At 43.3% G+C, this 25,378-nt stretch overlaps 1 protein-coding gene across 6 annotated transcripts in view; it reads left to right on the top strand.

Annotated features, from left to right (window-relative positions):
• The window catches only part of RNF214 (ring finger protein 214), a 35,460-nt gene extending 10,765 nt beyond the window's left edge, over positions 1-24,695 (top strand). For 5 of the 6 annotated variants that reach the window (XM_084782653.1, XM_084782648.1, XM_084782651.1 and 2 more), the window contains 11 exons: positions 2,765-2,905; positions 5,969-6,108; positions 18,061-18,157; positions 18,381-18,469; positions 20,451-20,541; positions 20,741-20,839; positions 21,641-22,017; positions 22,141-22,273; positions 22,669-22,773; positions 23,060-23,155; positions 24,441-24,695. In XM_084782653.1, the coding sequence (XP_084638779.1) occupies positions 2,765-2,905; positions 5,969-6,108; positions 18,061-18,157; positions 18,381-18,469; positions 20,451-20,541; positions 20,741-20,839; positions 21,641-22,017; positions 22,141-22,273; positions 22,669-22,773; positions 23,060-23,155; positions 24,441-24,506 (1,434 nt within the window). In that variant the 3' untranslated portion in view covers positions 24,507-24,695. The remainder of the gene's footprint in view (positions 1-2,764; positions 2,906-5,968; positions 6,109-18,060; positions 18,158-18,380; positions 18,470-20,450; positions 20,542-20,740; positions 20,840-21,640; positions 22,018-22,140; positions 22,274-22,668; positions 22,774-23,059; positions 23,156-24,440) is intronic. The other variant, XM_084782652.1, reaches the window with a different exon arrangement.
• Positions 24,696-25,378: the final 683 nt, after the last annotated feature.

Genomic DNA, 25,378 nt, shown 5'->3' with positions numbered 1-25,378 from the left:
TCAAAATCCTGCCTCCCTCTTGAGTGCCAGGGATTGCCCATGTGCTGCCACCACGCCTGCTTTCCTGCAGGACTGTGAATCTAGCCCAGTCACCACAGGTGACTTACATTGCCAACCCACATTTCTCCTTTTTGTTTTTCCAGAGCTGAGGACTGAACCCAGGGCCTTGCACTTGCTAGGCGCGCTCTACCACTGAGCTAAATCCCCAACCGCCCACATTTCTCTTTTGAGACAGGATCTTGCTTTAGTAGTTATTTCCTTGTTTATTTAGTTTTGCTTAAAAAAAAAAGGGGGCGGGGGCATGGTTACTGAACAAGGGCGGCAACAGAAGAACTGTTTGCTTCTAAACAATAGACAGCCGCTTGGGAAGTTGAAGTAGGAGGATCAGAAGTTTAAGTTCAGCCTTGGCTGCCCTTTGAGTTCAAGACAGCCTGGTTGCAAAGATCATATTGCTAGAGGAAAGAGGAGGAGGAAGAGGAAGAAGAGGACAATACAGTTTTAGGTAGAAGATACTCATCTGTTAAAATGATGGGATGGCTTAGTGGGTAAAAGTGCTTGCCACTCAAGCCTGATAACTGAGTTCCATCCCCAGAGCCCACGTAAGAATGGAAGGAGTGGGCTGCAAAGACAGTTTAGCAGTTAAAGCACCTGCTGCTCTTCCCAGGAGCCTGAGTATAGTCCCAGCACTCACACTAAGTGCCTCGCAGTTGCATGTAACTCCACTTCCGCAGGATCGAACATCTCCAGCCTCCGTGCGCTCAGTGAGTAAGAGAATGCACTGCTCTTCCAGCCGGAGGACCTGAGGACAGTTCCCAGCATGAGTATCAGTCAGCTCACAACTGTCTGTAACTCCAGCTCTAGGGGTTCTGACACCCTCTTCCAGCCTCCAAGAGTATTGTACTTGTGTACACAAATGCACACAAAGACATCCCCCCCCCCAACTTAAAATGAAGAGCCTGGTCTACAGAGCAATTTTTAAACAGCCAGGGATATGAAGAGAGCCCCTGTCTAAAAATAAACCAAAAGAAATAAAAAATAAAAGTAAAGGATGCAGCTTAAGTCACAAAATGCTAGGGATAGATAAAAAAAGTCTTAAAAGTTTTTCAGCTGGGTGGTGGGGGCACATGCTTTTAATCCCAGCACTTGGAGGCAGAGGCAGGCCTGGTCAGCCAAGGCTACACAGAGAAGCCCTGTCTTGGACACCCACACACACAAAAAAAAATATTTTCATTTTATTTATTTATTATCTGTGTGTGTGTGTATGTGTGTGTAATATGTGTATAGTACACATGTGTCACTGTATGTATGAGGAAGCCAGAAGACAACTTTATGGAATGAGTTCTTCCTTTCCAGATTTTGAAAGATATTTTTAGGTTAATTTTATGTGTGTGAATGTTTTTCTGTATGTATATATGTGCACCGTGTGTGTGCCTGGTGCCTGACGAGGTCAGTGGAAGACATTAGATCCTCTAGAACTAGAGTGAATAATTATGAGCCATTGTGTGAGTACTGAGAACTGAACTCTGGTCTACTGCAAGAGCAATATGTGCTCTTAACACTGAGCCTTTTAGAATAGTGTGTGTGTGTGTATGTATGTATGTATGTATGTATGTATGTATGGGCTAGAGATGTTGGATCTCCTAGCAGTGGATTTAGAGGAGGTAACTATGACACATGTAGTGTGTGTGCTGGCCCTAAACTCACCATCTATTTCTTATTTTTCTTTCTTTCTTTTTCTTTTTTTTTTTTTTTAGTCAAACAAGCCATAGTTGAAGTTGGCTTCAGACTCGAAGCAATCTTGTCTCAGACTCCCATGTGCTGAGATGATAGGCACAGGCATCTGGCCAGACTGTGACTTCTTGCTTTCTTTTTTTTTTTTTTTTTTAAGACAGGGTTTCTCTTTGTAGCCTTGGCTGTCTCGGAGGAGTTTTGTAGACCAGGTTAGCTTTGCACTCACAAAGATCTACCTGCCTCTGCCTCCCAAGTGCTGGGGTCAAAAGTGTGTGTCACCACACCAGCCTGTTTTTTCATTTTCTTACCTTCTTTTTCCTATTAGATAACAAAATACTTCTTTTCTCTTTTCCTCAAAAGCAAAGATTGACAAACATTTTCTTTGTAAAGGGTCATGCAGGACGTGTTTTATCTTCTGTGGGTTCTACAGACTTTGTTATGACCATTCCATTTTGCTGTTCCAGTGGGAAGCCACCTGTAATGTAGTGGGCATGTGCATTCCAATAGAGCTGTACTGACAAAACCCAGACAGACATGGGATGCCAACACTGCTTTAAGCACAGTGTTGAATAATGGCACTTTTTGCAGTGATAGAAATGGTCTAGATCTTTGCTATCTGGTGTGGTAGCCACTAGTCATGGGTGGCATTTGAGTCATTGAAATGTGGTTAGGCTCCTGAGGATCTGGGTGTTTCTGTTTTATCACGTGCAGCTACTAACTATCGGATTGGACAGTGTAGCCACATCTTAGATATAGATTGGGGATACAGTTTGGTTGGTAGAATACTTGCTCATCATGCAGGAAGCCCTGGGTTCAATCCTACTACAGCATAAACTAGGTGTGGTGCATACCTGTGATTGCAGCACATGGAGAGGGAGGTGGGAAGGTCGGAAGTTCAAAATCACCTGCAGCAGTGTAACAGGATGGAGGCTAGCCTGGGCTATATAAGACCATTTCTCAAAACAAACAAATAAAATCTGCTGAATGTTTCTTGAGATTAAGTTGGGGATGAAACTTCTGTTGTTCTCAATAGGACAAAATGATGACAGAGAGAACTCTGTTGAAGGAGCGTTACCAAGAAGTTCTGGACAAGCAGAGGCAGGTGGAACATCAGCTCCAGGTGCAGTTAAAGCAGCTTCAGCAGAGGAGAGAAGAAGAGATGAAGAATCACCAGGTAGACTGTAGATACTGACATTTGGGGGTTTACCTCGGTGCTAGAGTGCTTACCTGGCACACTCAGAACCTGGGTTCAACTCCCAGAGCCTCAAAAGAAAAAGAAAGAAAGGAAGGAAAAGAAATTGCAATTCAGATAAGTATTGTGTGTCTTCTCTCATATGCAGAATCTAGATTTAAAATTACTTCTATATGGCCACGAATGTTAGCACATGCCTTTAGTCGCAGCACTCTGATGGCAGAGGCAGGTGGAGATCTGTGAATTGGAGCTCTGCCTGGTCAATATAGCAAGCTCCAATCCAGTTAGGCCTATGTAATGAGACCATATCTCAAAAAATTCCACCCCCTCAAAAAGAAAGTGTGCATGCATGTTTGTATGTGTTTATGCATGCATACTCACACATTGCTAATGAGTGATATAACAGTCTCTGATTAAACTTTTAAGCATGTCTTTGAGTCAACAGAAAGAAAAATCAGTACTTTTTGGGTTTGGTTTATTTTTGAGACCACGGTCTCTGGTAAGCCCAGGCTGCTCTTGAATTCCAGAGCCTCTTGCCTCACTCTCCATATATTGGGAATTACAGTTACAGGCCACCATGTCAGGGTTATCAAATTTTAATATGGGCAGATAAGAGTGCTTGTTGTTCTTGAAGAGGACCTGAGTTTGGTTCCTAGCACCCTAGTTGGTGGCTCACAACCACCTATAATTCTAACCACCTTTAATTCTAGCTTCAGGGGACCCAGCACCTCTTCTGGACTCTGGACACCTGCACTCACATGTGCACAGACACATACATATACACATCGTTTATTTTTTAATTTTCAAATTATTAAAAAAGAAAAAAAGCGTTGAAGGCATCTTGTTCAGGTCCTTCTATTTTAGTTTAGAGAGAAAAAGATTATTTACTTAAAATATCTCATTGACTTTATTTACTAGTAAACACTTATTTAGTCTCCTTTCTCTTGTAAAAAAAAATGGAGTTTCATTTAGATTAAATCTATATCTAAAGCTGGGTGTGGTGGCACATGCAGCACTCAGGAGGCAGAGGCAATCAGATCTCATGAGTTTGAGGCCAGTCTGGTCTACAGAGTTCCAGGACAGCCAAGACTACACAGAGAAACCTTGTCTCAAAAACAAAAACAAAAACACCCAAACGAACAATAAACAACAGCAAAAATCTAGAAAAAATTGTTAGAAAAAAAATTTAGAAAAGTCAAAACCTCAAATGCAAGAAAAATATATAATAAGTAGTCAAAACAATGTTTTCAAGGGTGAGGTAAAGTGAGTTAGTTGATGGCCATGAACTGTGATGCTTGTTTTTTGATACTTGGGGAGACCTATCAGTTAAAATTATAAATATGTAGTAAATAATTTGACCAAGCAGTCTGAATGGCAGTTCATTCTACAGAGACAAACTTGTGTATGAACATGTGGACATAGAGAATGTTATTACAGAAGTGGCATATTCCTTTAATCCAACTCTCTGATACAGAGGCAGGAGGATCAGTTCACAAGGTTATCTTCAGCTACATAGTGAGTTTGCGGCCAGCTTGGGCTATAGGCTGTCTCAACCACCATTAGATTAGGTTGGAAAAGTAGTTTCAAAAAGTTTCAGTCAACCTGATGAACTTCTAAGAGAATGGTTAGATAGCTTGGAACTGTCCATATAACTTAGTTATATCTGTAGTTATTGACATAGTGTGGTTATGCCAAGTGGAAAAAGAGAAGGATGTAAAAATGAATACAAAAATAACCTCACTAGCCAAGAATATAGCTTAGGAGTCGTATGTGTGCTTTGTTTGTGTGAGGACCTGAGCTGGCTGTCTACTACTACATAAACAACAACGAACAAAATGTCAAGACATAGCACAAAAGCACTTAACACAGTCATTACCTTTATGGGCAGGGTTGTGTGAAAAGGGATAATTGTAACAGGTGATGACCCTTGTATTATACATTCTTATAAATGTACTCATATATGTATTTAATCCTCTTGTTAGTATAGTAAGGCAGCAAATGTCTTAATTAGGATTACTATTGCTGTGATGAAACACCATGACCAAAAGCAGGTTGGGGAGGATAGGGTTTATTCAGCTTACACTTCCAAATTGCTGTTCATCATGAAAGGAAGTCAGGATAAGAACTCAAACAGGCCAGGAACCTGGAGGCAGGAGCTGATGCAGAGGCCATGGAAGGGTGCTGTTTACTTTCCTGCCCCGATGGCTTGCTCAACATCCTTTCTTTTTTTTTTATTGGTTTGTTGAGTCAGGGTTTCTCTGTGTAGCCCTGTCTGTCCTGGAACTTGCTCTGTAGACAAGGCTGGCCTCAAATTCATAGAGATCTGCCTGCCTCTGCCTCCCGAGTGCTGGGATTAAAGGCGTGCGCCACCACTGCTGGGTGATCAGCCTGCTTGCTTACAGCACCTAGGACCACAAGCCCAGGGATAGCACCACCCAAAATGCGCCAGACCCTTCCCCACCAATCACTAATTAAGAAAATGGTTTACAGGCCTGCCTGTAACCTGATACTATGGGTGCATTTTCGTAATTAAGGGTCTCTCCTCTCAGATGTCTAGCTTGAGTCAAGTTGACATTAAGCTAGTCAGCACAGCAAACAAACAGAAAATTCCACTTATAATAAAGACAGAACTATAATAAAACAAGAGCATATCTGTTGGCTGTAGCAAACTCCCACCTGAAGCAAGAATGCCTTTCTCAACAATCCTTGTCAGGTGTTTGTTCAGTCTTTATTGGAGCATCAGTAGTAGGGAGTGTAGTGCTGTAGTAAGCCAGGACATACATTCCACTTTTCAGTTCCTCTGTGTGTGTGTGTGTGTACACATGCAAGTGTGTATATGGATACGTGCACATGTGTACCAGTCAGCAGTCAGTCTTGAGGTATCATTCCTTAGGCACTGCCTACTTTATGATTTGAGGCCTAGAGCTAGGCTGGCTGTTCAGCAAGCTCCAGGGACCGTCTTATTTGTGCCTTTCTAGAAGCTGAGAGAACACCAAAACTAACATTTCCTTCTTTATCTGTGTGACTGTAACTGCGTGGGACTAGGAGATACTAAAGGCTATTCAGGATGTGACCATAAAGCGGGAAGAAACCAAGAAGAAGATAGAGAAAGAAAAGAAGGAGTTCTTGCAGAAGGAGCAGGACCTGAAAGCGGAAATTGAGAAGCTCTGTGAGAAGGGCAGAAGGTAAATGCTGCTGCAGCACATGAGATCTGCGTGCATGGGCAGAAGGTAAATGCTGCTGCAGCACATAAGATCTGCGTGCATGGGCAGAAGGTAAATGCTGATGCAGCACATAAGATCTGCGTGCATGGGCGTTTGTGCATAAGGGCCAGTTCCATTGTTTTTAAATATTTCATGAACTTTTTTTATCCAGTAATTTTTTAAAAAGATTTATTTATTATTTATACAGTATTCTGCCTCCATGTGTGCCTGCCCACCACAAGAAGATACCTGGTCTCATCACAGGTGGTTGTGAGCCACCATGTCGTTGCTGGGAATTGAACTCGGGACCTGGGAAGAGCAGACAGTGCTCTTAACCTCTGAGCCATCTCTCCAGCCCCTTATCCAGTACTTTTTAAAAACATTTATTTATTATTATATATACAGTGCTCTGCCTGCATGTACACCTGCAGGCCAGAAGAAGGCATCAGATCACATGACAGATGGTTGTGAGCCACCATGTCGTTGCTAGGAATTGAACTCAGGACCTCTGGAAGAGCACAGTGCTCTTAACCTCTGAGCCATCTCTCCAGCCCCATTTCCATTGTTTTTATTTGAGAAAGAAACATACATCAGATTTCTCCATTGACTTGGTATTCTCAGTACCTTACATTACACAAAAGAAAGAAATTCAGAGAATCTGCACTACTCTGAAATGATAATTAAGGGTTGGGGAAGTAGCTCAGTGGTGTCATCCTGGGCTCAGGCCCCAGCACCTCTTCCCCTCAAAAAAAAAAAAAAAAACCCAAGTCACACTGTTAACTAGCTGGGTTTCAAGTATGATCATAATTTTTATTTGTATATTATAACGTGTGTGTGTGTATGTGTCTGTCTCTGTCTGTGTGTTCTGGGATTACAACATAACACTATTTTGTGCCCAGGTTTAGGGACCCAAGGGATCTGAACTCAGGTTGTTATGCACACGTAGCAAATCTCCACAGTGCCATGATCAAGACCAGTAACTTAAAAGGGTTAGAATTTGAGGTTTCTGCGTCATCTTAGGCAAAGATAAGAGGGAAGAAAAATGCTTATAGGAAAAATGTGTGTGTGTGTGTTACTATTGTTGTGATGAATCACCATGACCAAAAGCAACTTGGAGAGGAAAGGGTTTATTTCATTCACAGTTCCATAAAACAGTTCATAATCAAAATCAGTGAGGACAGGAAACTGGAGGCAGGGCCTGATTGAGAGGCCATGGAGGGATGTTGATTACTGGCTTGTTCAACCTGCTTTCTTTTCTTTTTTTTCTTTTTTTTTTTCTTTCTTTTTTGTTTTTGTTTTGTTTTGTTTTTCGTTTTTGTTTTTTTGAGACAGGGTTTCTCTGCATAGCCTTGGCTGTCCTGGACTCCCATTGTAGACCAGGCTGGCCTTGAACTCACAGTGATCCGCCTGCCTCTGCCTCCCAAGTGCTGAGATTAAAGGCGTGCGCCACAACACCCGGCTGAGCCTGCTTTCTTATAGAACCCAGGACCACCATCCCAGGGATGGCACCACCCACAGTGAGCTGGACTCTCCCCATCAATCACTAGTTAAGAAAATGCTCTTCAGACAGATCTTATGGAGGCGATCAATTGAGGTTCCCTACTTTCATATCACTCTAGCTTGTATCAAGTTGACATAAAACTAGCCAGCACTCTCCGTGTGTGTGTGTGTGTGTGTGTGTGTGTGTATCCTTGAATGTCATCCCCAGGAACACCATCTACACCTCCTTTGAGACAGGGACTCTCATTAGTCTGAAGTTCACCAGTTAGGCTAGAGGGGCTGGCTGGCGAGCCCCAGGGACCCGTTGCCTCCTTTGCCCAGTGCTGGGAGTACAAATGTAGCCTCCCACCATGCTCAGCATTTTAAAAATTAGTTATTTTTATTTTATGAGTATTGGTGGTTTGTCTGCATGTGTGTCTGTGTGTGTGTCAGATTCTGGAGTTACAGACAGTTGTGAGCTGCCATGTGGTTGCTGGGGATTGGACTCAGGGCCTCTGGAAGAGCAGCCAGTGCTCTCAACTGCTGAGCCGTCTCTTTAGACCATGCTCAGCATTTTTATGTGGGTTCTGCAGATAAACTCAGGCCTTTGAGCTTTCAAGGCAAGTGCTTTACCAGCTGAACCCTCCCCCAGTGCACAAATGATTCCTTAGCGAGGGGTGAGAGGCGGCACTTAGAGAACATTCTGTGGAAGTGAAACTGAGCTTTTAGTGGATGAGATGTCTCTGAGCCGGGAGGTGGCTTAGTCAGTAAAGTGCCTACTGTGCAAGAAAGCACAGGACCTGAGCTGAGATTTTCCATAACTACTAAAAGCCAAGATGACAGCACACATCTGTGACCCCAGTGCTGCCCATAGCCCTCCCCAAGCTAGATCCCTAGAGTTTGCCAGCCAGCTAGCCTACCTAATGTTTGAGCGGTAGGTTCAGTGGAGAGTCCCTGACTCAGACAGCATAGAGAGAGTAGAGGAAGGCACCTGCCCTCTCCCTCTGCCCTCCACATGGCCTGGAAGGGCCATAAGCTCTCCTAAGGAAGAGGCTTGTTACCTTGTGGGAGAAGGTCCACTGTGAGCAGCTTATGAAGCTTTGTTCTCTACAAGTTGCTGCTTTAGCTCTCCTAAGGCAAATTCCAAGAGCTTTCCCGCCATCCCCCGCAGCTATAGAATCTCAGTGTCTCTTAAAATAACCTTTGTACCCATTTAGTTGACTCCACAGTTGATTTGATAACACAGTACATAATTTATTAAATATTGCCCCAATCTTTTATAGATCTTCAAATGTTGATAGAGTTTTTTATACAAAAATTTAAAGTCTCAGGCTGGAATGATAGTTTAGTTGCTCTTATAGAGGACCCAAGTTCGATTCCCAGCATCCACATAGGGTGGCTCATGACTGTCTGTAGCTCCAGCTCCCAGGGATCCAGTGCCTTCTCTGGTCTCTGTGGACATCCTCACACATGTAATATTACACATAAATAAAAATAAAACTTAAAGATTTTAAAGATTTATTTAGTTAGTATTCAATGCTCTGACTTCATGTACACCTGCTCACCAGAAGAGGGCACTAGATCTCAGTATAGATGATTGTGAGCCGCCATGTAGTTACTGGGAATTGAACTCAAGAACTTTGGAAGAACAACCAGTGTCCTTAACCGCTGAGCCATCTCTCCAGACTCCCCTTCTCCCCTCTCTCCCTCTCTCCCCTCTCTCCCCTCTCTCCCTCTCTCCCCTCTCTCCCCCCTCCCCTGTACTCCTCCCTCCCTCCCTTCCTTCTTTCCTCCTTTCTTTTCTTTCAAGCTTACAAAATTAAGCTAAAAGCTTTAGCTCTATGGAGCGGGCTTTCAATGTATTTGGGGACCTGAGCTACACTTTGAAAAGTGCAGCTCCATCTCTAGGGCTTCTGGCATCTCTGTGCTGGTTGCTTCTGTTTTCATTCTGCTCGGATTCTGAGCCCTTGACCCTTGCCCTTTGCACATTTGGCTTATTCTGCCCACATTTTCCTTGTTCTTTTGCTCACCAAGCAAACTACTGGAAAAGCATCTGTGTTATATTTGTAGGTTTTGAAATGCCTAGCACATTGAGGCTACTGTTGAGTCAATGAAGGATTCATCCTAGTAATGTTTTTCTATATCTAATCATTGTGTGTATGGCTGTGCTTTTTCTTTTAAATTTTTTTGAGACAGGGTTTCTCTGTATAGCCTTTATTAGGCTGGCCATCGTGCCTGGCAAGATTTATCTTTATTATTTTAATTATGTAAATGTGGGAGGGCTTGTGTAGATGAATGCAAGTGCCCACAGAGGTCAGAGGTGTGAGGTCCCCTGGAGCTGAGGTTATAAGCAGTTGTAAGCCACCTGATGTGGGTGTTGGGAATTGAACTTAAGTCCTCAAGAAGAGCAGTGTGTGCTTTTAACCACTGAGCCATCTCTTCAGTGCCTGGCTGTGGTTTTTTCAAGAATGTGGTACTCAGATACACATGCAGGCACACAGAAAATAAAAGAAATAAACATGCCAGGTTTGGTGGCACATGCCTTTAGTCCCAGTACTTCAGCGGTAGGGGCAGATAGACCTCTGTGAATTTGAATCCAGCCTGGTCAACATAGCAAATTCTTGGCCAGCCATGGCTATCTAATGAGACCCTGTCTCTAATAAGTAAATAATTAAAATTTTAACAAAAAACCCACAAGATTTATAAGGGCAGAGACTATAATTCAATTTTATATCACCTTCCTAGCATAAATAAGACCCTAGGTTCAATTCTAGCACTGCTAACAAACAAACAGAAAAAAAAATATTGTGAATTAGTTTGCATATGGTAATATCTTATTTAAAACTTTTTTTTTAAATTTTAGTCAGAGTCTTATACTTTCTCCCAGGCTGACCTGAAATTCATTATGTTGTCCAGGCTAACCTCAAACTCAGCAATCCTCCTGCTTCATCCTCCTAGGTGTTAGGGTCACGGGTGTGAATCACCATAAATAACTTACTTTTTACATGTACTTTGTCAGCAAAGCCATGATGCAAATACTGTTGTTTTCAAGTACCTTTACTCACAGAGCAATCCTGCCAGCCTTGGCTTTGTTTTGTGTTTTTCTTAATGGGTTATTTGAAAAGCCAATGGTTATGTTATAATGTAGCTAGCATATAAGAAAGCTAAGCACTTTTATCGCTGTTCAGAAACGTTCCCCTTTATTTAATTTTAAAATTTTATTTTAGGTGTATGGGGACTTTTTCAGCATATATGTCTGTGAATCACTTGTATATCTGATGCCTGGGAGGCCATAAGAGGGTGGCAAATTCCCTGGAATGAGAGTTAGATGGTTGTGATCCAGCATGTGAGTGCTGGAGACTGAACTTCTGCAAGAGCAGCCAGTGTTACTAACCACTGAGCCATCTCTCTAGCCCCAGCCAATTTTTTTTTTCATTAATAAAAATGTTATTACACTTACTTATTTATTTAAGTGTGTGTCCTGGCTAGTTTTATGTCAGCCTGCCACAAACTAGAGTCATTTGGGAAGAGGGACTGTGATAGGCTATGGGGGCTTTTGAAGTTGGAGTAAATGCATTATGCGTTATATTATGGCTGTGAGCCTATGGGGCCAGGGCGTGGAAGGTGGTGGTTTGAATAGGTTTGGCCCTCATAAACTCATGTGTTTGAATGCTGGCCAACAGAGAATGGCTCGACTAGGAGCTGCGGTCTTGTTGGCTTGGGTGTATCACTGTGGGGGTGGGCTTTGAGGTCTCCTAGGCTTATGCTCCACTCAGTGTTAAATGCCAGTCTCTTAGCTACCTTCAGATCAAGTTATAGAACTCTCTGCTCTTCTAACACCATGTCTGCCTGCGCGCTGCCATGCTTCCCACCATGATGATAATGGACTAAACCTCTGAAATTGTAAACCAGCCCCAATTAGGTATTAGCCTTTGTCATGGTGTCTCTTCACATCAGTGGAAATCCTAACTAAGAGAGAAGTTAGTACCAGGAGTGGGATATTACTGTGATAAGCCTGAGCGTGCTTTTGTCTGGAGGCATGTGGACTTTGGATTAGGAAAGTGGTGGAATACTTTAAGTGCGCCTTAATGAGCTATCCTGGTTGGAACATGGAAGACAGTGGTGCTGAGGGTGATTTGAACTGTAAGGGCCTGGCTCAAGAGCATTCAGAGGAGAAGTATTTTAGTATGTTGCCTAGAGATTGTTCTTGTGATTTTTGAGTGACGAATGTGGCTGCTCTTGGACTGAAGATTCTGCCTGAGGCTAGGATGAAGAGGTTCAAATTAATTGCATTGACAAAGGAAATCTCAAAAAACCTAGCATAGACTTTGTCCTGTGGTTCACTCTTAAGAAGAGTGTTTTCTTTAGATGTAGCAAACTGAGAAAGGGAAAATACAAAATGTATGGTTTAAGGATTAAAAGGGCACCAGGAAGTAGAATGGAGCTAAATCTGTGTTTAAAGATATCAAGTGGAGGGGGCTGGAGAGATGGCTCAGAGGTTAAGAGCACTGGCTGCTCTTCCAGAGGACCCAAGTTCAATTCCCAGCAACCACATGGTGGCTCACGACCATCTTTAATGAGATTCAGTGCCTTCTTGTGGCGGGAAGGTGCACATGCGGGCAGAACACTGTATAAATAATAAGTAAATCTTAAAAAAAAAAAAGATATCAAGTGGAATTAAGGGAGTGGTAACATTAGGGCAAGATCCCACCCACCTAAGCTTATTGTTTATGTGTTTGCAGATATGTCATGTTAGGTACAGTTATATCGTGTCAGGCATTATTGTGACCTGGCTATTGTTTTCATTTGGACAAAAGGAGATATGATTGTGTGTCAGATTGACAAGGGATGGATTGGGATGGCTAGTCTTGGTTGTCAACATGACTGTTATCTGGAATGATCTTGTGAAAAGGAATTAAAGAAAAGATTAGGTCCAGGCATGGTAGTACATGCCTTTAATCCTAGGAGTCAGTCAAGTAGATCTGAGTTCAAGGCCAATTTGGTACAGAGCAAGTTCCAGGTAAAGAAAAGCTTAGGCCCAGGAGAGGTGGTGCACACCTGTGATCCCAGCACTGAGGGAGGCAGAGGCATGCAGATCTCTGAGTTGAAGGTCAGTCTACAGAGCAAATTCTAGACAGCCAAGCTTAGGGAGTAAAGGAAATCATTGAAAATAGAAAGGTGGTAAAAAGAAAGTAGAAAGGTGGTGAAGATACACTAGAACAAGGGGCCATGCCTAGCCCCAGCAAGCAGCAGAACCAGGCAGCTTTGGCCACATGGCTCTAGCTTTAGAGTTAAGAACCCAAAGGGTTATGGTACAATTGATGCTGATTAGCTGAAGCTAAGAAATTATCAGTGATTAAGAAGAAACCAGCAAGCTGGGTGTGGTGATGCATGCTTTTAATCCTAACACTCTTGGAGGTACAGGAAGGCAGATCACTGGGTTTGAGGCCAGCCTGGCTTACAAAGAGAGTCTAGGACAGCCAAGGCTACACACACACACACACACACACACACACACACACACACACACACACACACACACACACACACGGAGAGGGAGACAGACAGACAGACCAGCAGCCAGGTGCGATGGTGCATGCCTGTAATCCCAGTACAAAGTGAGTCCAGGACAGCCAAAGCTACACTGAGAAACCCTAGTCTGTCTGGAATATAGCCACACCTTTAGTACACACTTTTAATCCCAAACAATGAAGGTAAAGTTAGTTTGGAGAAGAAAGCATCCATGTTTGAAAATGATGTCCAATTGAGAGGCAAAGTGACAAATCAGAGAAAGATTTGACAGACTAGGATATGCCCAACTCTCATGAGAAGAGAGAGGAAAGAGGTGACTTAAGGAGAGCAGTGCAAAGAGACAGGGAGAGGAGGCAGGGTTTTTTTTTTGTTGTTGTTTTTTTGTTTTTTGTTTTTTTTGAGACAGGGTTTCTCTGTGTAGCCTTGGCTGTCCTGGACTCCCTTTGTAGACCAGGCTGGCCTCGAACTCACAGCGATCCGCCTGCCTCTGCCTCCAGAGTGCTGGGATTAAAGGTGTGGGCCACCACCGCCTGGCTCGAGAGGAGGCAGTCTTAATAAGACAGTTTTACAGAGACAAGTTAAAGAGAGAACAAGCTAGTCACAGGTGAAGACAGAATGAGACATAGAGTGAGAAGGAGCCAGAAGATTAGAACAGGTTGCTAGAGTTAGTTTGAGGCCAAGCAGAACAATTCAGTCAGAGGCTGAGAGAAAAGCCAGGTTGAATCATTCAGCTAGGAGAGGAGTTTTGAGCCAGAACAGCTGAGCTGAACCAGCCAGCCAGAGTTCAGAAAGAACTAGAAAGGGTGACCTTATTAAGCAGTAAGTCTCAGAGACTGAAAAGATTTTAGGCCTAGATTAGATTGTGTAGAGGCTAGAAGCTTCCAGGACTAGGCCTAGGTTAGCAGATGAAGGCAATAAGCCTTGGAGACAACAATTATCTCAGGTGAATAAAAGATACTTTTACAGACTCTCAATTGAGAAAATGCCTCTGTAAGATTGACCTTTAGGCAGGTGTTTAGTGTGTTTTCTTTCTTTCTTTCCTTACCTTTTCTTTCTTTCTTTCTTTTTCTTTTTCTTTTCTTTCTTTCTTTCTTTTTTTTTTTTTTTGTTGTTGTTGTTATTGTTTTTTTGATATAGGGTTTCCCTGTGTAGTCCTAGCTGTTCTGGAACTCACTCTGTAGACCAGGCTGACCTCAAACTCACAGAGATCTGTCTGCTTCTACTTCCCGTGTGCTAGGATTAAAGGCGTGTGCCACCTCTGCCTGGCACATTTTCTTAATTAGTGATTTGGGGGAGAGATGGCTTAGAAGTTAAGAGCACTGGCTTCTCTTCCAGAGCTCCTGAGTCCAATTCCCAGTGGCCACATGGTGGCTCACAACCATCTATAATGAAATCTAGTGCCCTCTTCTGGTCTGCAGGTACACATGTAGGCAGAATATGTATGTATGTATGTATGTATGTATGTATGTATGTATGTATGTGTTTTTTTTTTTTAATTAGTAATATGGGATGTCTCAAGCCATTGTTGGTGGCACCACTCCTGGGCAGATGATCCTGGATGTTATAAGAAAACAGGCTGAGCCAGCCAGTAAGCAGCATTCTTTCATGGCCTCTGCATCAGTCACTAGTGGACTGTGATGTGGACGTGTAAGCAGAATAAATCCTTTCCTCCCCAAATTTAATGGTCATGATGTTTTACCATAGACAATAGAAATGCTAAATCAGTGTGTATGTGTGCAAGCACATATGCCCATGTATGCTATGGCACATGTGTGGAGGTCAGAGGACAGCTTGCCGAAGTTGTTTCTCTTCTTCCCCTGTGTGTCCTGGAGATTGAATTCTGGTCATCAGACTTAGCAGCAGACACCTTTATCCACTAAGCTGTCTTGCCAGCTCTTTCTAACCATTTTTATTTTAGTAGTTAGTAGTGCTCTTTGTGTGGATGCTGGTGAGGTAAATATGGCCAAATGCCCAAAGGAAAAGAATTTTTGTTTGTGAATATGTGGAATTTTCCATACACACAAGAGGATTTTTCTAAGTATGTACATGTATAAACACATATGTAGTTGACATATGTATTTAGCAAAAGACAGATTGTTCCTTGAGCATCTGCCATCTTCAAGGGTATCACAGACACAGAAGGCAGCTTTCTGTTAGGTTCTATATTTATCCCATTATCAATGAAAGAAAGGTCTCCATAAAGTATTTTGCTCGCTCTTTCTTTCTTTCTTTCTTTCTTTCTTTCTTTCTTTCTTTCTTTCTTTCTTTCTTGTCAGATCTTGGAATTACAGACAGTTGTGAGCTGCTCTGTGGGTGCTGGGAATTGAACCTAGGTCTTCAGGAAGGAGACCATGTGGTCTCCAAGTTACTCAGGTCTGTTAGAGAGCAGAACTTGTCAATAGAAAGCAGATGCAGATTTATGTCAATAAATAAATGACTGTGTATGTAGCAAATATACCCAGAATCTCAAATAGAAGGCAAAGATATGTGGAGGATTGAGTCATAAACAAGACTGTGTGAGGAGAAGGAGCCTTAGACACTTCTGTTAGGACAAATGCTTCTGGGGCTGGAGAGATGACTCCATAGCTGTTCTTTCAGAGGCGGCTCACAACCATCTGTTACTCCAGTCCCAGAATGTCCAAGAGTACCAGGCACAGATGTGGTACACAGTGATACATTCAGACAAAACACCTATACACATGAGATAAAGTAATTAATTACATTTCAAGAGAGAATTGTTGCCTTTTGCTTGGCATGGTGACTCACACTTAAATCCAAGCCCTGGGGAAGCTGAAACAGGAGGATTGCTGCATGTTTGAGTCTAATCTGGGCAACATAGAGACCTTGTCTGGAAAAACTTTTTTTTAAAAGACTATATATGTGGTGGTAGAGGCTTTTGGTCCCAGCACTCAGGAGGCAGAAATGGTGGATCTCTGTGATGTCAAGGCCAACCTGGTCTATATAGTGAGTTTCAGGACAGCCAGAGCAACATAGTGAGACTGTCTTTAAAACAAAAGAACAGCTAGGCACTTGTGCAATCCCAGCACTCAGGGAGGCAGAGGCAGGTGGATCTCTGAGTCTAGGACAGCCAAGGCTACACAGAGAAACCCTGTCTCAAAAAAACAAAACAACCAAAACAATTAAGGAAGAGAAAGAATGAATTGTGCTTTCAAATACTTAAGGTTATTAAGAAGAATAAAACCATTTCTCTCAATAGAGAAAAGAGCATTTATCTTAGTATGTAACTCTTTCAAACTTTCTTTTACCTCTTAAAAATGCATCAAAGAGGCTGGACATGGTGACACAGCACTTGGGAGGCAGAGGCAGGGGGATCACTGTGAGTTCAAGGCCAGCCTGGTCTACAAAGCAAGTCTAGGGCAGCCAAGGCTACACAGAAAAACCTTGTCTCAAAAAACAAAACAAAACAAAAAAAAGCATCAAAGACAACATAAAACATTTCATCCCATCCTTTCTGTGACTCTGAGTAACCCATGCTGTAGCTCACAGCCAAGTGTAATAGGAGAAACTTGTCTTCCTGCTCTAGTCCACAATGCCCTCTTCAGTCCTGAGTAGGAGGGCCAGCTGTCCCAGTTTAACACAGAAAGGCTCATCTCCTGGGAGAATTCTAGTGCTAAGCAAACCAGAACAGTTGGTCACCTGAATCCTGAAAGTGTTAGTACACCAGCCGCAGGGATAGGAGTTGAGGTAGGAAGCATTTTAAAATGGGAGAGATGGATAGACACAGGGAGTGCTAGGTATGGTGGAGATACACTGTCTTTCTGAAGCAGAATCTCAGCCTATAACATTAGCTGGCCTAGAAGATAGTGTTTAGCCTAGATTGCCCTTACATTTGTGGCTCCTCTTGTCTTTTTAAAGACTTATTTATTCTGTATACAGTGTTCTGTCTGCATGTAGACCCGCACACCAGAAGAGGGCAGCAGAGCCCATTATAGATGGGTATGAGCCACCATGTGCTTGCTAGGAGTTGAACTCAGGACCTTTGGAAGAGCAGCCAGTGCTCTTAACCTCTGAGCCATCTCTCCAGCCTGGCTCCTCTCGTTTTAAGCTCTCATATATTGGAATCACTACCTCATCCAGCTGCCAGCCAGTTTACATTTTCCTATTGAAGAATTTTACTGTAGTAAAGAAAATGCAGAGGGCTGGAGAGATGGCTCAGAGGTTAAGAGCACTGGCTGCTCTTCTAGAGGTCCTGAGTTCAATCCCTACCAACCACTTGATGGCTCACAACCATCTAAAATGAGATCTGGTGCCCTTATCTGGTCTGTGGGTATATATGCAGACAGAGCACTGTATTCATAATAATCAATATATCTTAAAAAAAAAAAAGAAAAATAAAAAGAAAATGCAGAGATCACTAAGCTAGTAATGAGTGCTCAATTGATTGTGGGTTTGAGGTGAGTCATGCCTTGCCCATTATTTGGTGCTGTGCTCTTTTCCACGCACATCAGAAGACACACTGAGAAGTAAAAGAAACACCATAACAGTGTTGACTGCCCTGAGTGCATGGAACACTGTGCCTCATGAAGGGTTTTGTTTCTTTGAGACTGGGTCTCACCTTGTAGTCCAGGCTGGTTTAGAACTCAAAACAATCCACCTGCTGTAGCCTTCCAAGGACTAGGATTGTAGGCATGAGCTACTATGCCCAACTAGATTTCAGCTGTAAGAGATATTCCTTTCCTGCACTAGGTAACTTTATTTGAGCAAGTGGAGAAGTGACCATTTCCCACTTGGAGCTGCTTGCAGTTTAGAGCACTGTATGCATCATTTGTCTCTCTCTCTCTCTCTCTGGAGTGAGGCTTCACATGGCCCCAGCACAGCAACCTGGGGTTTCTTTTTGCCTTGGTGTTGCTCGACAAGCTTCATTTCATTCCTTCACCTTGTTCTTGGCTTCTTACTATATAGAGAAGTATGGGAAATGGAACTGGATAGACTCAAGAACCAGGATGGCGAAATCAACCGGAACATTATGGAAGAGACAGAACGGGCCTGGAAGGCAGAGGTAAGAAGAGACAATGTCTTCAGAGCCTGGGCTTTGTGCTCCCAGGTGCTCCACAGTTTTCCTAGAGTATTAGAAGCCTGGAGGCATTTATTCTAACTATGCATAGTTTGTGTTTGTAAAGTTAATAAGCTCTCTCTCCCTCTCCTTCTCCTCTTCCCCCCCATGTGTGTGCTCACACGCATGTGTTTGTATGTGTATATGTGTGCATGCATGGGTTCCTTAGATCCTGTCACTAGAGAGCAGGAAGGAGTTGCTGGTGTTGAAACTGGAAGAAGCAGAGAAAGAAGCAGAGCTTCATCTGACTTACCTCAAGTAAGTGCCTCCCCCTAAGGCCTGCCTGGCACCTGTACCTGGGTTCACAAGACTTTTTAAGGGCATCTCCGTGTGTACACCCATAACTGCTCAAGGATTTTGCTTTCATGTCCTTTGCACTTTCTCACTCTTCCCTCTTTTTATTTTTTCTTTTTATAGCTTTGTTTTTTTATTATTGTATTTCTGTTTGAGAAAATACTATCTGCTAAGCTATCAAAGCATAATATAGTCTTTGGAGCTTTGTTTCTTCCACGGCCATTTCTCCTCTGTCTGCCCCAGGATTTTCAGGCAGGCCAGAACCCTCTCTTTGGATGATGACATGAACCAGGCATGCTGGTAATGCTGTAATCCCAGAAATTGGGAGTCTGAGGCAGAAGGATTGAAAGTTCCAGGCAAGATGGGCTACATGGGAGACCGTGTTTCAAACAGAAAGGTGATACCATTTTTATGAAGCAGATGACATTGATGCTCTGGTTTCTCTAGCATTTGCTCCCATCTCTTTTGTTTGTTAGTTTTTGTTTTTGTTTTTTGAGACAGGGTTTCTCAGTGTAGCCCTGGCTGTCCTGGAACTCTCTCTGTAGATCAGGCTGGCATTGAACTCAGAAATCTACCTGCTTCTGCCTCCCAAGTGCTGGGATTAAAGGTGTATGCTACCACACCCAGCTGTTTATATATATATTTTTTTTTTAAATTTTATTTATTATTTATTTATTTATTATTATGTACACAGTGTTCTGTCTGCTGGCCAGAAGAGGGCACCAGATCTTATTATAGATGATTGTGAGCCACCATATGGTTGCTGGGAACCGAACTCAGGACCTTGGAAGAGCAGCCAGTGCTCTTAACCTCTGAGCCATCTCTCCAGCCCCTTATATTGGGTTTTAAAAAGACTTTTTATTTATATTTATATGTGTATGTTTGAGTGTTTGTATATACATGTGTATAGGCACCCACTGACAAATGCCCCACAGCTGGAGTTATAAATGGTTGTGTGGTGCTCAGTGTGCATGCTAGAACCAAACTTCATTTCTCTGCAAGAGCAGCAAGCACTGTTAACTTAAAATGATGCTGAGCCATCATCTGTCTAGTCCTAGGGCTTTGCTTGAGATAGGATTTTGTGTAGTTCAGGCTGCCTGGAACCTTTGATTCTTCTGCCTTTATCTTCAGAATGTTTGGTTTATTGGTATGCATGACCACATGGCACTGAACTTTGGGCTTTAATAGTGGAGGGATTGGGGCAAGGGGAAGACGGGTAAATAATTAGACAGTTTGGTTCAAGATATGGTCTCATTGATACTTGTTTTGGTTCATGTTCTGTAAGGTGATCTGAAGAAGTCCTTACAGCTGTCATCTCTTGAGGGGATCAGTCTGGTTCCCCCAAGATGAGCGCTTCTACCCTAGTGTGCAGGCTAACCCTCACGGATGATCACTCTCATGTAGAGGGGTGGGCTTTCCTTAGAAGTTGTATTCTTCCTGGAATCCAAGGTGACTGCAATTTTAGGACACAATTCTTTGTGTCATCATGAAAAGGGGTGCATATACCTTAGATAAGTGCGAATAAGTCACATAACTGAGATTAATTAACATGCCCATGCAGAGTCAAGCACTTGCTGACCCGCAGAGGAGACACACCATGGAGACAGACAAGCTGGGCTGCCGTCTTACTGTTAGTTACTTTGAGGGACCACGTATAAAGGCAATGCTTTTTGGCCCAAACTGCTTCTAAGTGTGTATTTTCTATAAATTAAGACTAGGTGGTGGTGGTGCTGGCGGTGCACAGCTTTAATCCCAGCACATGGGAGGCAGAGAGAGATGGATCGCTGTGAATTCAAGGCCAGCCTGGTCTACAAAGCGAGTTTCAGGATAGTTGGGGCTACACAGAGGGACCCTATCTCAGAAAACCTAAATAAATACATACATAAATAGAATTGATTGATTTTTATTGTTTTTTGAATTCTGTGAATTCTTTGTTGTTTGAAAGGTCAACTCCTCCAACACTGGAGACAGTTCGTTCCAAACAAGAGTGGGAGACAAGATTGAATGGAGTTCGGATAATGAAAAAGAATGTTCGGGTGAGTGTAGTTAACAGTGGGATTTAATTGGCCCCAGGTTGCTCGTACCTCTCCTGACAGCAGATTGGTAGGTCGCCTTGCACTGCTGCGCAGAGCCTACTCCACCACTCCTGTGCTTTCCTGAGAGCAGGTGTGTGCTTTCTCCTTAGTCCACTCAACCTAGCAGTAAAGGACGGCCTTTCTCTTCCTTTTGTTCCAGGATCAGTTTAATAATCACATTCAGCTAGTGAGGAATGGAGCCAAGCTGAGCAGCCTTCCTCAGATCCCTACCCCGACTTTGCCTCCACCCCCTTCAGAGGTAAGAGTGCTGGTTCTGAGAAGTCCGTCATGTGTGTTGTCAGCAGTCAAGAGTTCTCTGCTTGCTTTTATTGTTTTTCTTCTTCCTTTTTTTTTTTTTTTTGGTTTTTCAAGATAGGGTTTCTCTGTGTAGCCCTGACCATCCTGAACTCCCTTTGTAGACCAGCTTTGAGCTCAGAGATCTGCCTGCCTCTGCCTCCTGAGTGTTGATTAAAGACGTGCGCCATTACCACCCAGCTCTAAAATTTTGTGTGTGGCTGTGTTTATACAGTGTATATGTGAGTGTATTCTTGTATATGTGTGCACATGTGGCTTTGTGTGTGCATGTGTGTGTTCCCATTACTTTCTACTTTTTAGGGCTTGTTTGTTTGTTCTTTTGTTTGAGACTGGGTCTTACTATGTGGCCCTGGCTGGCTTGGAATTCACTATGTAGACCAGGCTGGCCTCTGATTCACAGAGATCCGTCTGCCTCTGCTTCCTGAGTGCTGGGATTAAAGACATGCATTCCACCCCCAGCCTGTCTACCTTACTTTTTGAGACAGGGTCTCTTCCTGAACCTAGAGCTCAGGGATTGGCTAAACTGGCTGGCTACTGCAGGGGTCTTCTTGTCTATGTCCCCACAGCAGTAGAGTTGCAGATATATGCGCTACTATAGGCTTCTGTGTGGATGTTGGGATCTGAACTCAGGTCCTTATGCTTGCAAGGCAGATACTTTACCAACTGAACCATCTCCTTAGCCGTTGCTCCAGTTCCTAATCTTTTCTCCCCGTCTCTTTTGTCCTCCACCTTTTCCCCTTTGCAGGCAGATTTCATGCTTCAAGTATTTCAGCCCAGTCCCTCTCTGACCCCTCGGATGCCCTTCTCTATTGGGCAGGTCACAATGCCTATGGTTATGCCCAGTGCAGATCCTCGCTCGTTGTCTTTTCCAATCTTGAACCCTGCCCTTTCCCAGTCCAAACAGCCTTCCCCACCTCTTCCTGGCTCACATGGGAGAAATAGCCCTGGCTTGGGTTCCCTGGTCAGTCCTCATGGTCCACACATGCCTCCTGCTGCCTCCATCCCGCCTCCCCCAGGCTTGGGCGGTATTAAGGCTTCTACTGAAACTCCCCGGCCCCAACCAGTAGACAAACTGGAGAAGATCCTGGAGAAGCTGCTGACTCGGTTCCCACAGTGCAATAAGTAAGTGTTGTTACGAAGCAGTTCAGGTATCTGCCAGAGAAATGTTTATGGTTTGAAATAAGGAGGTGGGTGGATGTGCCCATGAAGACTGATTTTCTTTCCCTCAACATTGTTCTTTCTCAGGGCCCAGATGACCAACATTCTTCAGCAAATCAAGACAGCGCGGACTACCATGGCGGGCCTGACCATGGAGGAACTAATTCAGCTGGTAGCTGCTCGGCTGGCAGAGCATGAACGGGTGGCATCGAGCACTCAGGTAAGAGGAGCCACAGGGAGAGAACTTAGACCTGCTGAGAGGCTGAGGAAGAAGCCAACTTCAGAAGACCTGAGAGTGAGGAGAAACATCAGAGCAAGGAGTATCTGGTCTGCTCTTTTCACCGTCAAAAGGAATGATTTCTCTTTGTGTTGTCCTTGTAAAGAAATTCTTGGTGTGTGTGTGTTTTCATGGGTACATGTGTGGAAGTTGGAGGACAACCTGTGGGAGTCCATGTTCTTCTACAGTGTGAGTTCCAGGAATTGAACTCAAGTCATCAGGCTTGCGTGCAAGCACCTTTACCCACTGAGCCATCCTGCTGGCCCCGATTTCTTTTTTGAAACATGCTCTGTTGCTCAGACTCTCTTCCCTCACTCTAAAATTATTTCTACCCACAGCCACTTGGTCGGATCCGGGCTTTGTACCCTGCTCCTCTGGCCCAAATCAGTACCCCAATGTTCTTGCCTTCTGCCCAAGTTTCATACCCTGGAAGGTCTTCACATGTAAGACTCTTTTCTTTTAACACTGGGATGTGGAGAAGCACAGGGTGAGGAGGGAGTTGGGTTACAGGTAAGAATGCTAGAGGAAACCATTATCTCCACAGCAGGGTTGTTTGCAGCCCTACTGGGAACATGCTGCAAGTACTTTAGGCAAGAATCTAGGTGAGGACTTAGATTTCTTTTGCTGAAGAATAGTTTTGCTCCATGGAACTAATGGATGGAGCCATGGGCATAGCAGGCAAGGTGACCCAGAAGTTGGTGAGCTGTGACCAGCCTTCTTGTCCCACAGGCTCCACCCACTTGTAAGCTGTGTCTGATGTGTCAGAAACTTGTCCAGCCCAGTGAGTTGCACCCAATGGCCTGCACCCACGCACTGCACAAGGAGGTAGGTATTACATAGTATTCTTTTTTTTTTTTTTTTTTCCTCTGTGTAGCCTTGGCTGTCCTGGACTCACTTTGTAGACCAGGCTGGCCTTAAACTCACAGCGATCCACCTGCCTCTGCCTCCCAAGTGCTGGGATTAAAGCTATGCACTAACATTGCCTGGCTTTTTATTTTTGGTTTTTGTCATTGGTGTTTTAACTGCATGTATATCTGTATGAGGGAGTTTGATTCCCTGGGACAGGAATTACAGATAGTTGTGAGCTGCCATGTGATGCTGGGAATTGAACCTGCGTCCTCTGGAAGAACAGTCATTGCTCTTAACCGCTGAGCCATCTCTCCAGCCCTATATATCATTTTTGTGCTCTTCTCTTTGTGGTAGCTGAGATTAATTTTTCTTGAATATTTTATTAGGTAGATCCTCATCATTACTATTTAAACATAAAGTTTTCAGTCATTTGTGGCCTCACCATCAGCAGAGCTCAGACTCTGTAGCTAGGAGCTCAGAATTTTATCTCATTCCCTATAGGTGACTAATAAGCAGTTCATACTGAAACACTGATGATCTTTTCTTGGCTGTGCTTTGCTTTAGCTGAGAGGAATGAAGAGGAAATTAGTAACTCTACTAAGAGAACAGTCTGGAGGACTGTCTGTTACCTTCACTGACAGACTCACACTTGATTCCTGCTAGCAGTGGAGTGATTACTTCTTAACCATTTTGTTTTGTTCACTTTGCTTTTCTAAGAAGTAGAAACTTAATTAACATCTAAATTCTTTCAACTCCTTATTTGGTAAGGATGACCTTGAACTTTATTTTAACCTTGACCTGATCCTCTTGAACTTCAATAGTCTTGCACATCTCATACAAATGTGGTGCCATACCTGGTTTATGTGGCATTGTGGATCCAACCCAGGGTCTTTTGCATGCTAGGCAAACACTCAGAGCACCATCTTCAGTCCAGCATTTATATTCTTGATAAGAAAAAGCCCTGAGGGCACACACATACTTGAGTAAGGTTTTTTTTGTTTTTTGTTTTAAATAGTGGAAAAAGACTCCTATGTTAACCTCAGGCCACCATGTATATAAGCACGGTCACTAGCATGTTTCCATACTAATAGGGGTATACAACACAACACATAGAGAGACCACTGAAAGAGCCTGCTAGTCCACCTGGTTCCTATGAGAATTTTTGAGAGTTAGATCTTGTGATCTTGAATGGCACTCTCTGCTAACCTTACTTTGCTTTCCCAGCTAAGTCTGAGGTATACATGTGTCTCTTTCTTTCCAGTGTATCAAATTCTGGGCCCAGACCAACACAAATGACACTTGTCCCTTTTGCCCAACTCTTAAATGATGGACCCGACTGGGGAGGAAGAAGAGGAGAACTGATGTGAACAGGAAGAGTGGGTTCAAGATTTCTAAAACTCTATATTTATACAGTGACATATACTCATGCCGTGTACATTTTTATTATATAGGTGATGTGTGTATAGCAAGTCTGTATTCAAATGTTCGTAATGAAAGTATGTATATAACGCAGAAACACCCTTTTCCCCTCATCTTGCAGTTTTTGTGTGTGTGTGTGTGTGTGTGTGTGTGTGTGTTGCAGATTGTAGGGAATATGATGTTTAATTTGGCCTTGAGATCATGATCCCTTCATAGGGCTGTTGTCTAACCCATCTGGAAGCTGCCATTGCTCTAAGGGCACTCCGCTTTGGTTTGGCTCAGCCTCTAATCCCTTTTTGTAAGGTTCATGTATGCAGATTTGAAGCCTGGTGCTCACCTGCTGTCCAGCCAGATGCCTTGTGTTGCAGGGGCCTCCATTCCAATGGATAAAATTATATTGGTTGAGGGGAAAAATGTAACTCTGATAGTTTGATTTTTCATTGAATATTTTACTATGTTAATGCTTATTATTTATACATTGATATCAGGTATACAGGATATTCTGTTTTACGTCAGTAAAATCCACAGTCCAAGAACAACATAATCAGGTCCCATTTCTCCCACCATCTTCTGTCTGTTCTATTTCCTGGATAGAAAAGCACAATTCACAGATTTTCCCCTGCCAAGCCACCTTTCCTCGTTGCCACTAGCTTGGCATCCACTAAGCACTGACAGGCCAGGCTTGCAAAATGCTCACCCTTCCTGTTCCTCTGGTCTCCTAATCTAACTATCCCCTTCCCCCAAAGGTTAAGGCAGTTGGTTCACAACCAAGTGGTTTGG

This window comes from Acomys minous, assembly GCF_964271855.1.
Source record: "Acomys minous genome assembly, chromosome: 5".
Taxonomy (NCBI): Eukaryota; Metazoa; Chordata; class Mammalia; order Rodentia; family Muridae; genus Acomys; species Acomys minous.
The sequence above is the reverse complement of the archived record's forward strand: the minus strand, read 5'-3'. Positions and strand labels throughout refer to the sequence as shown.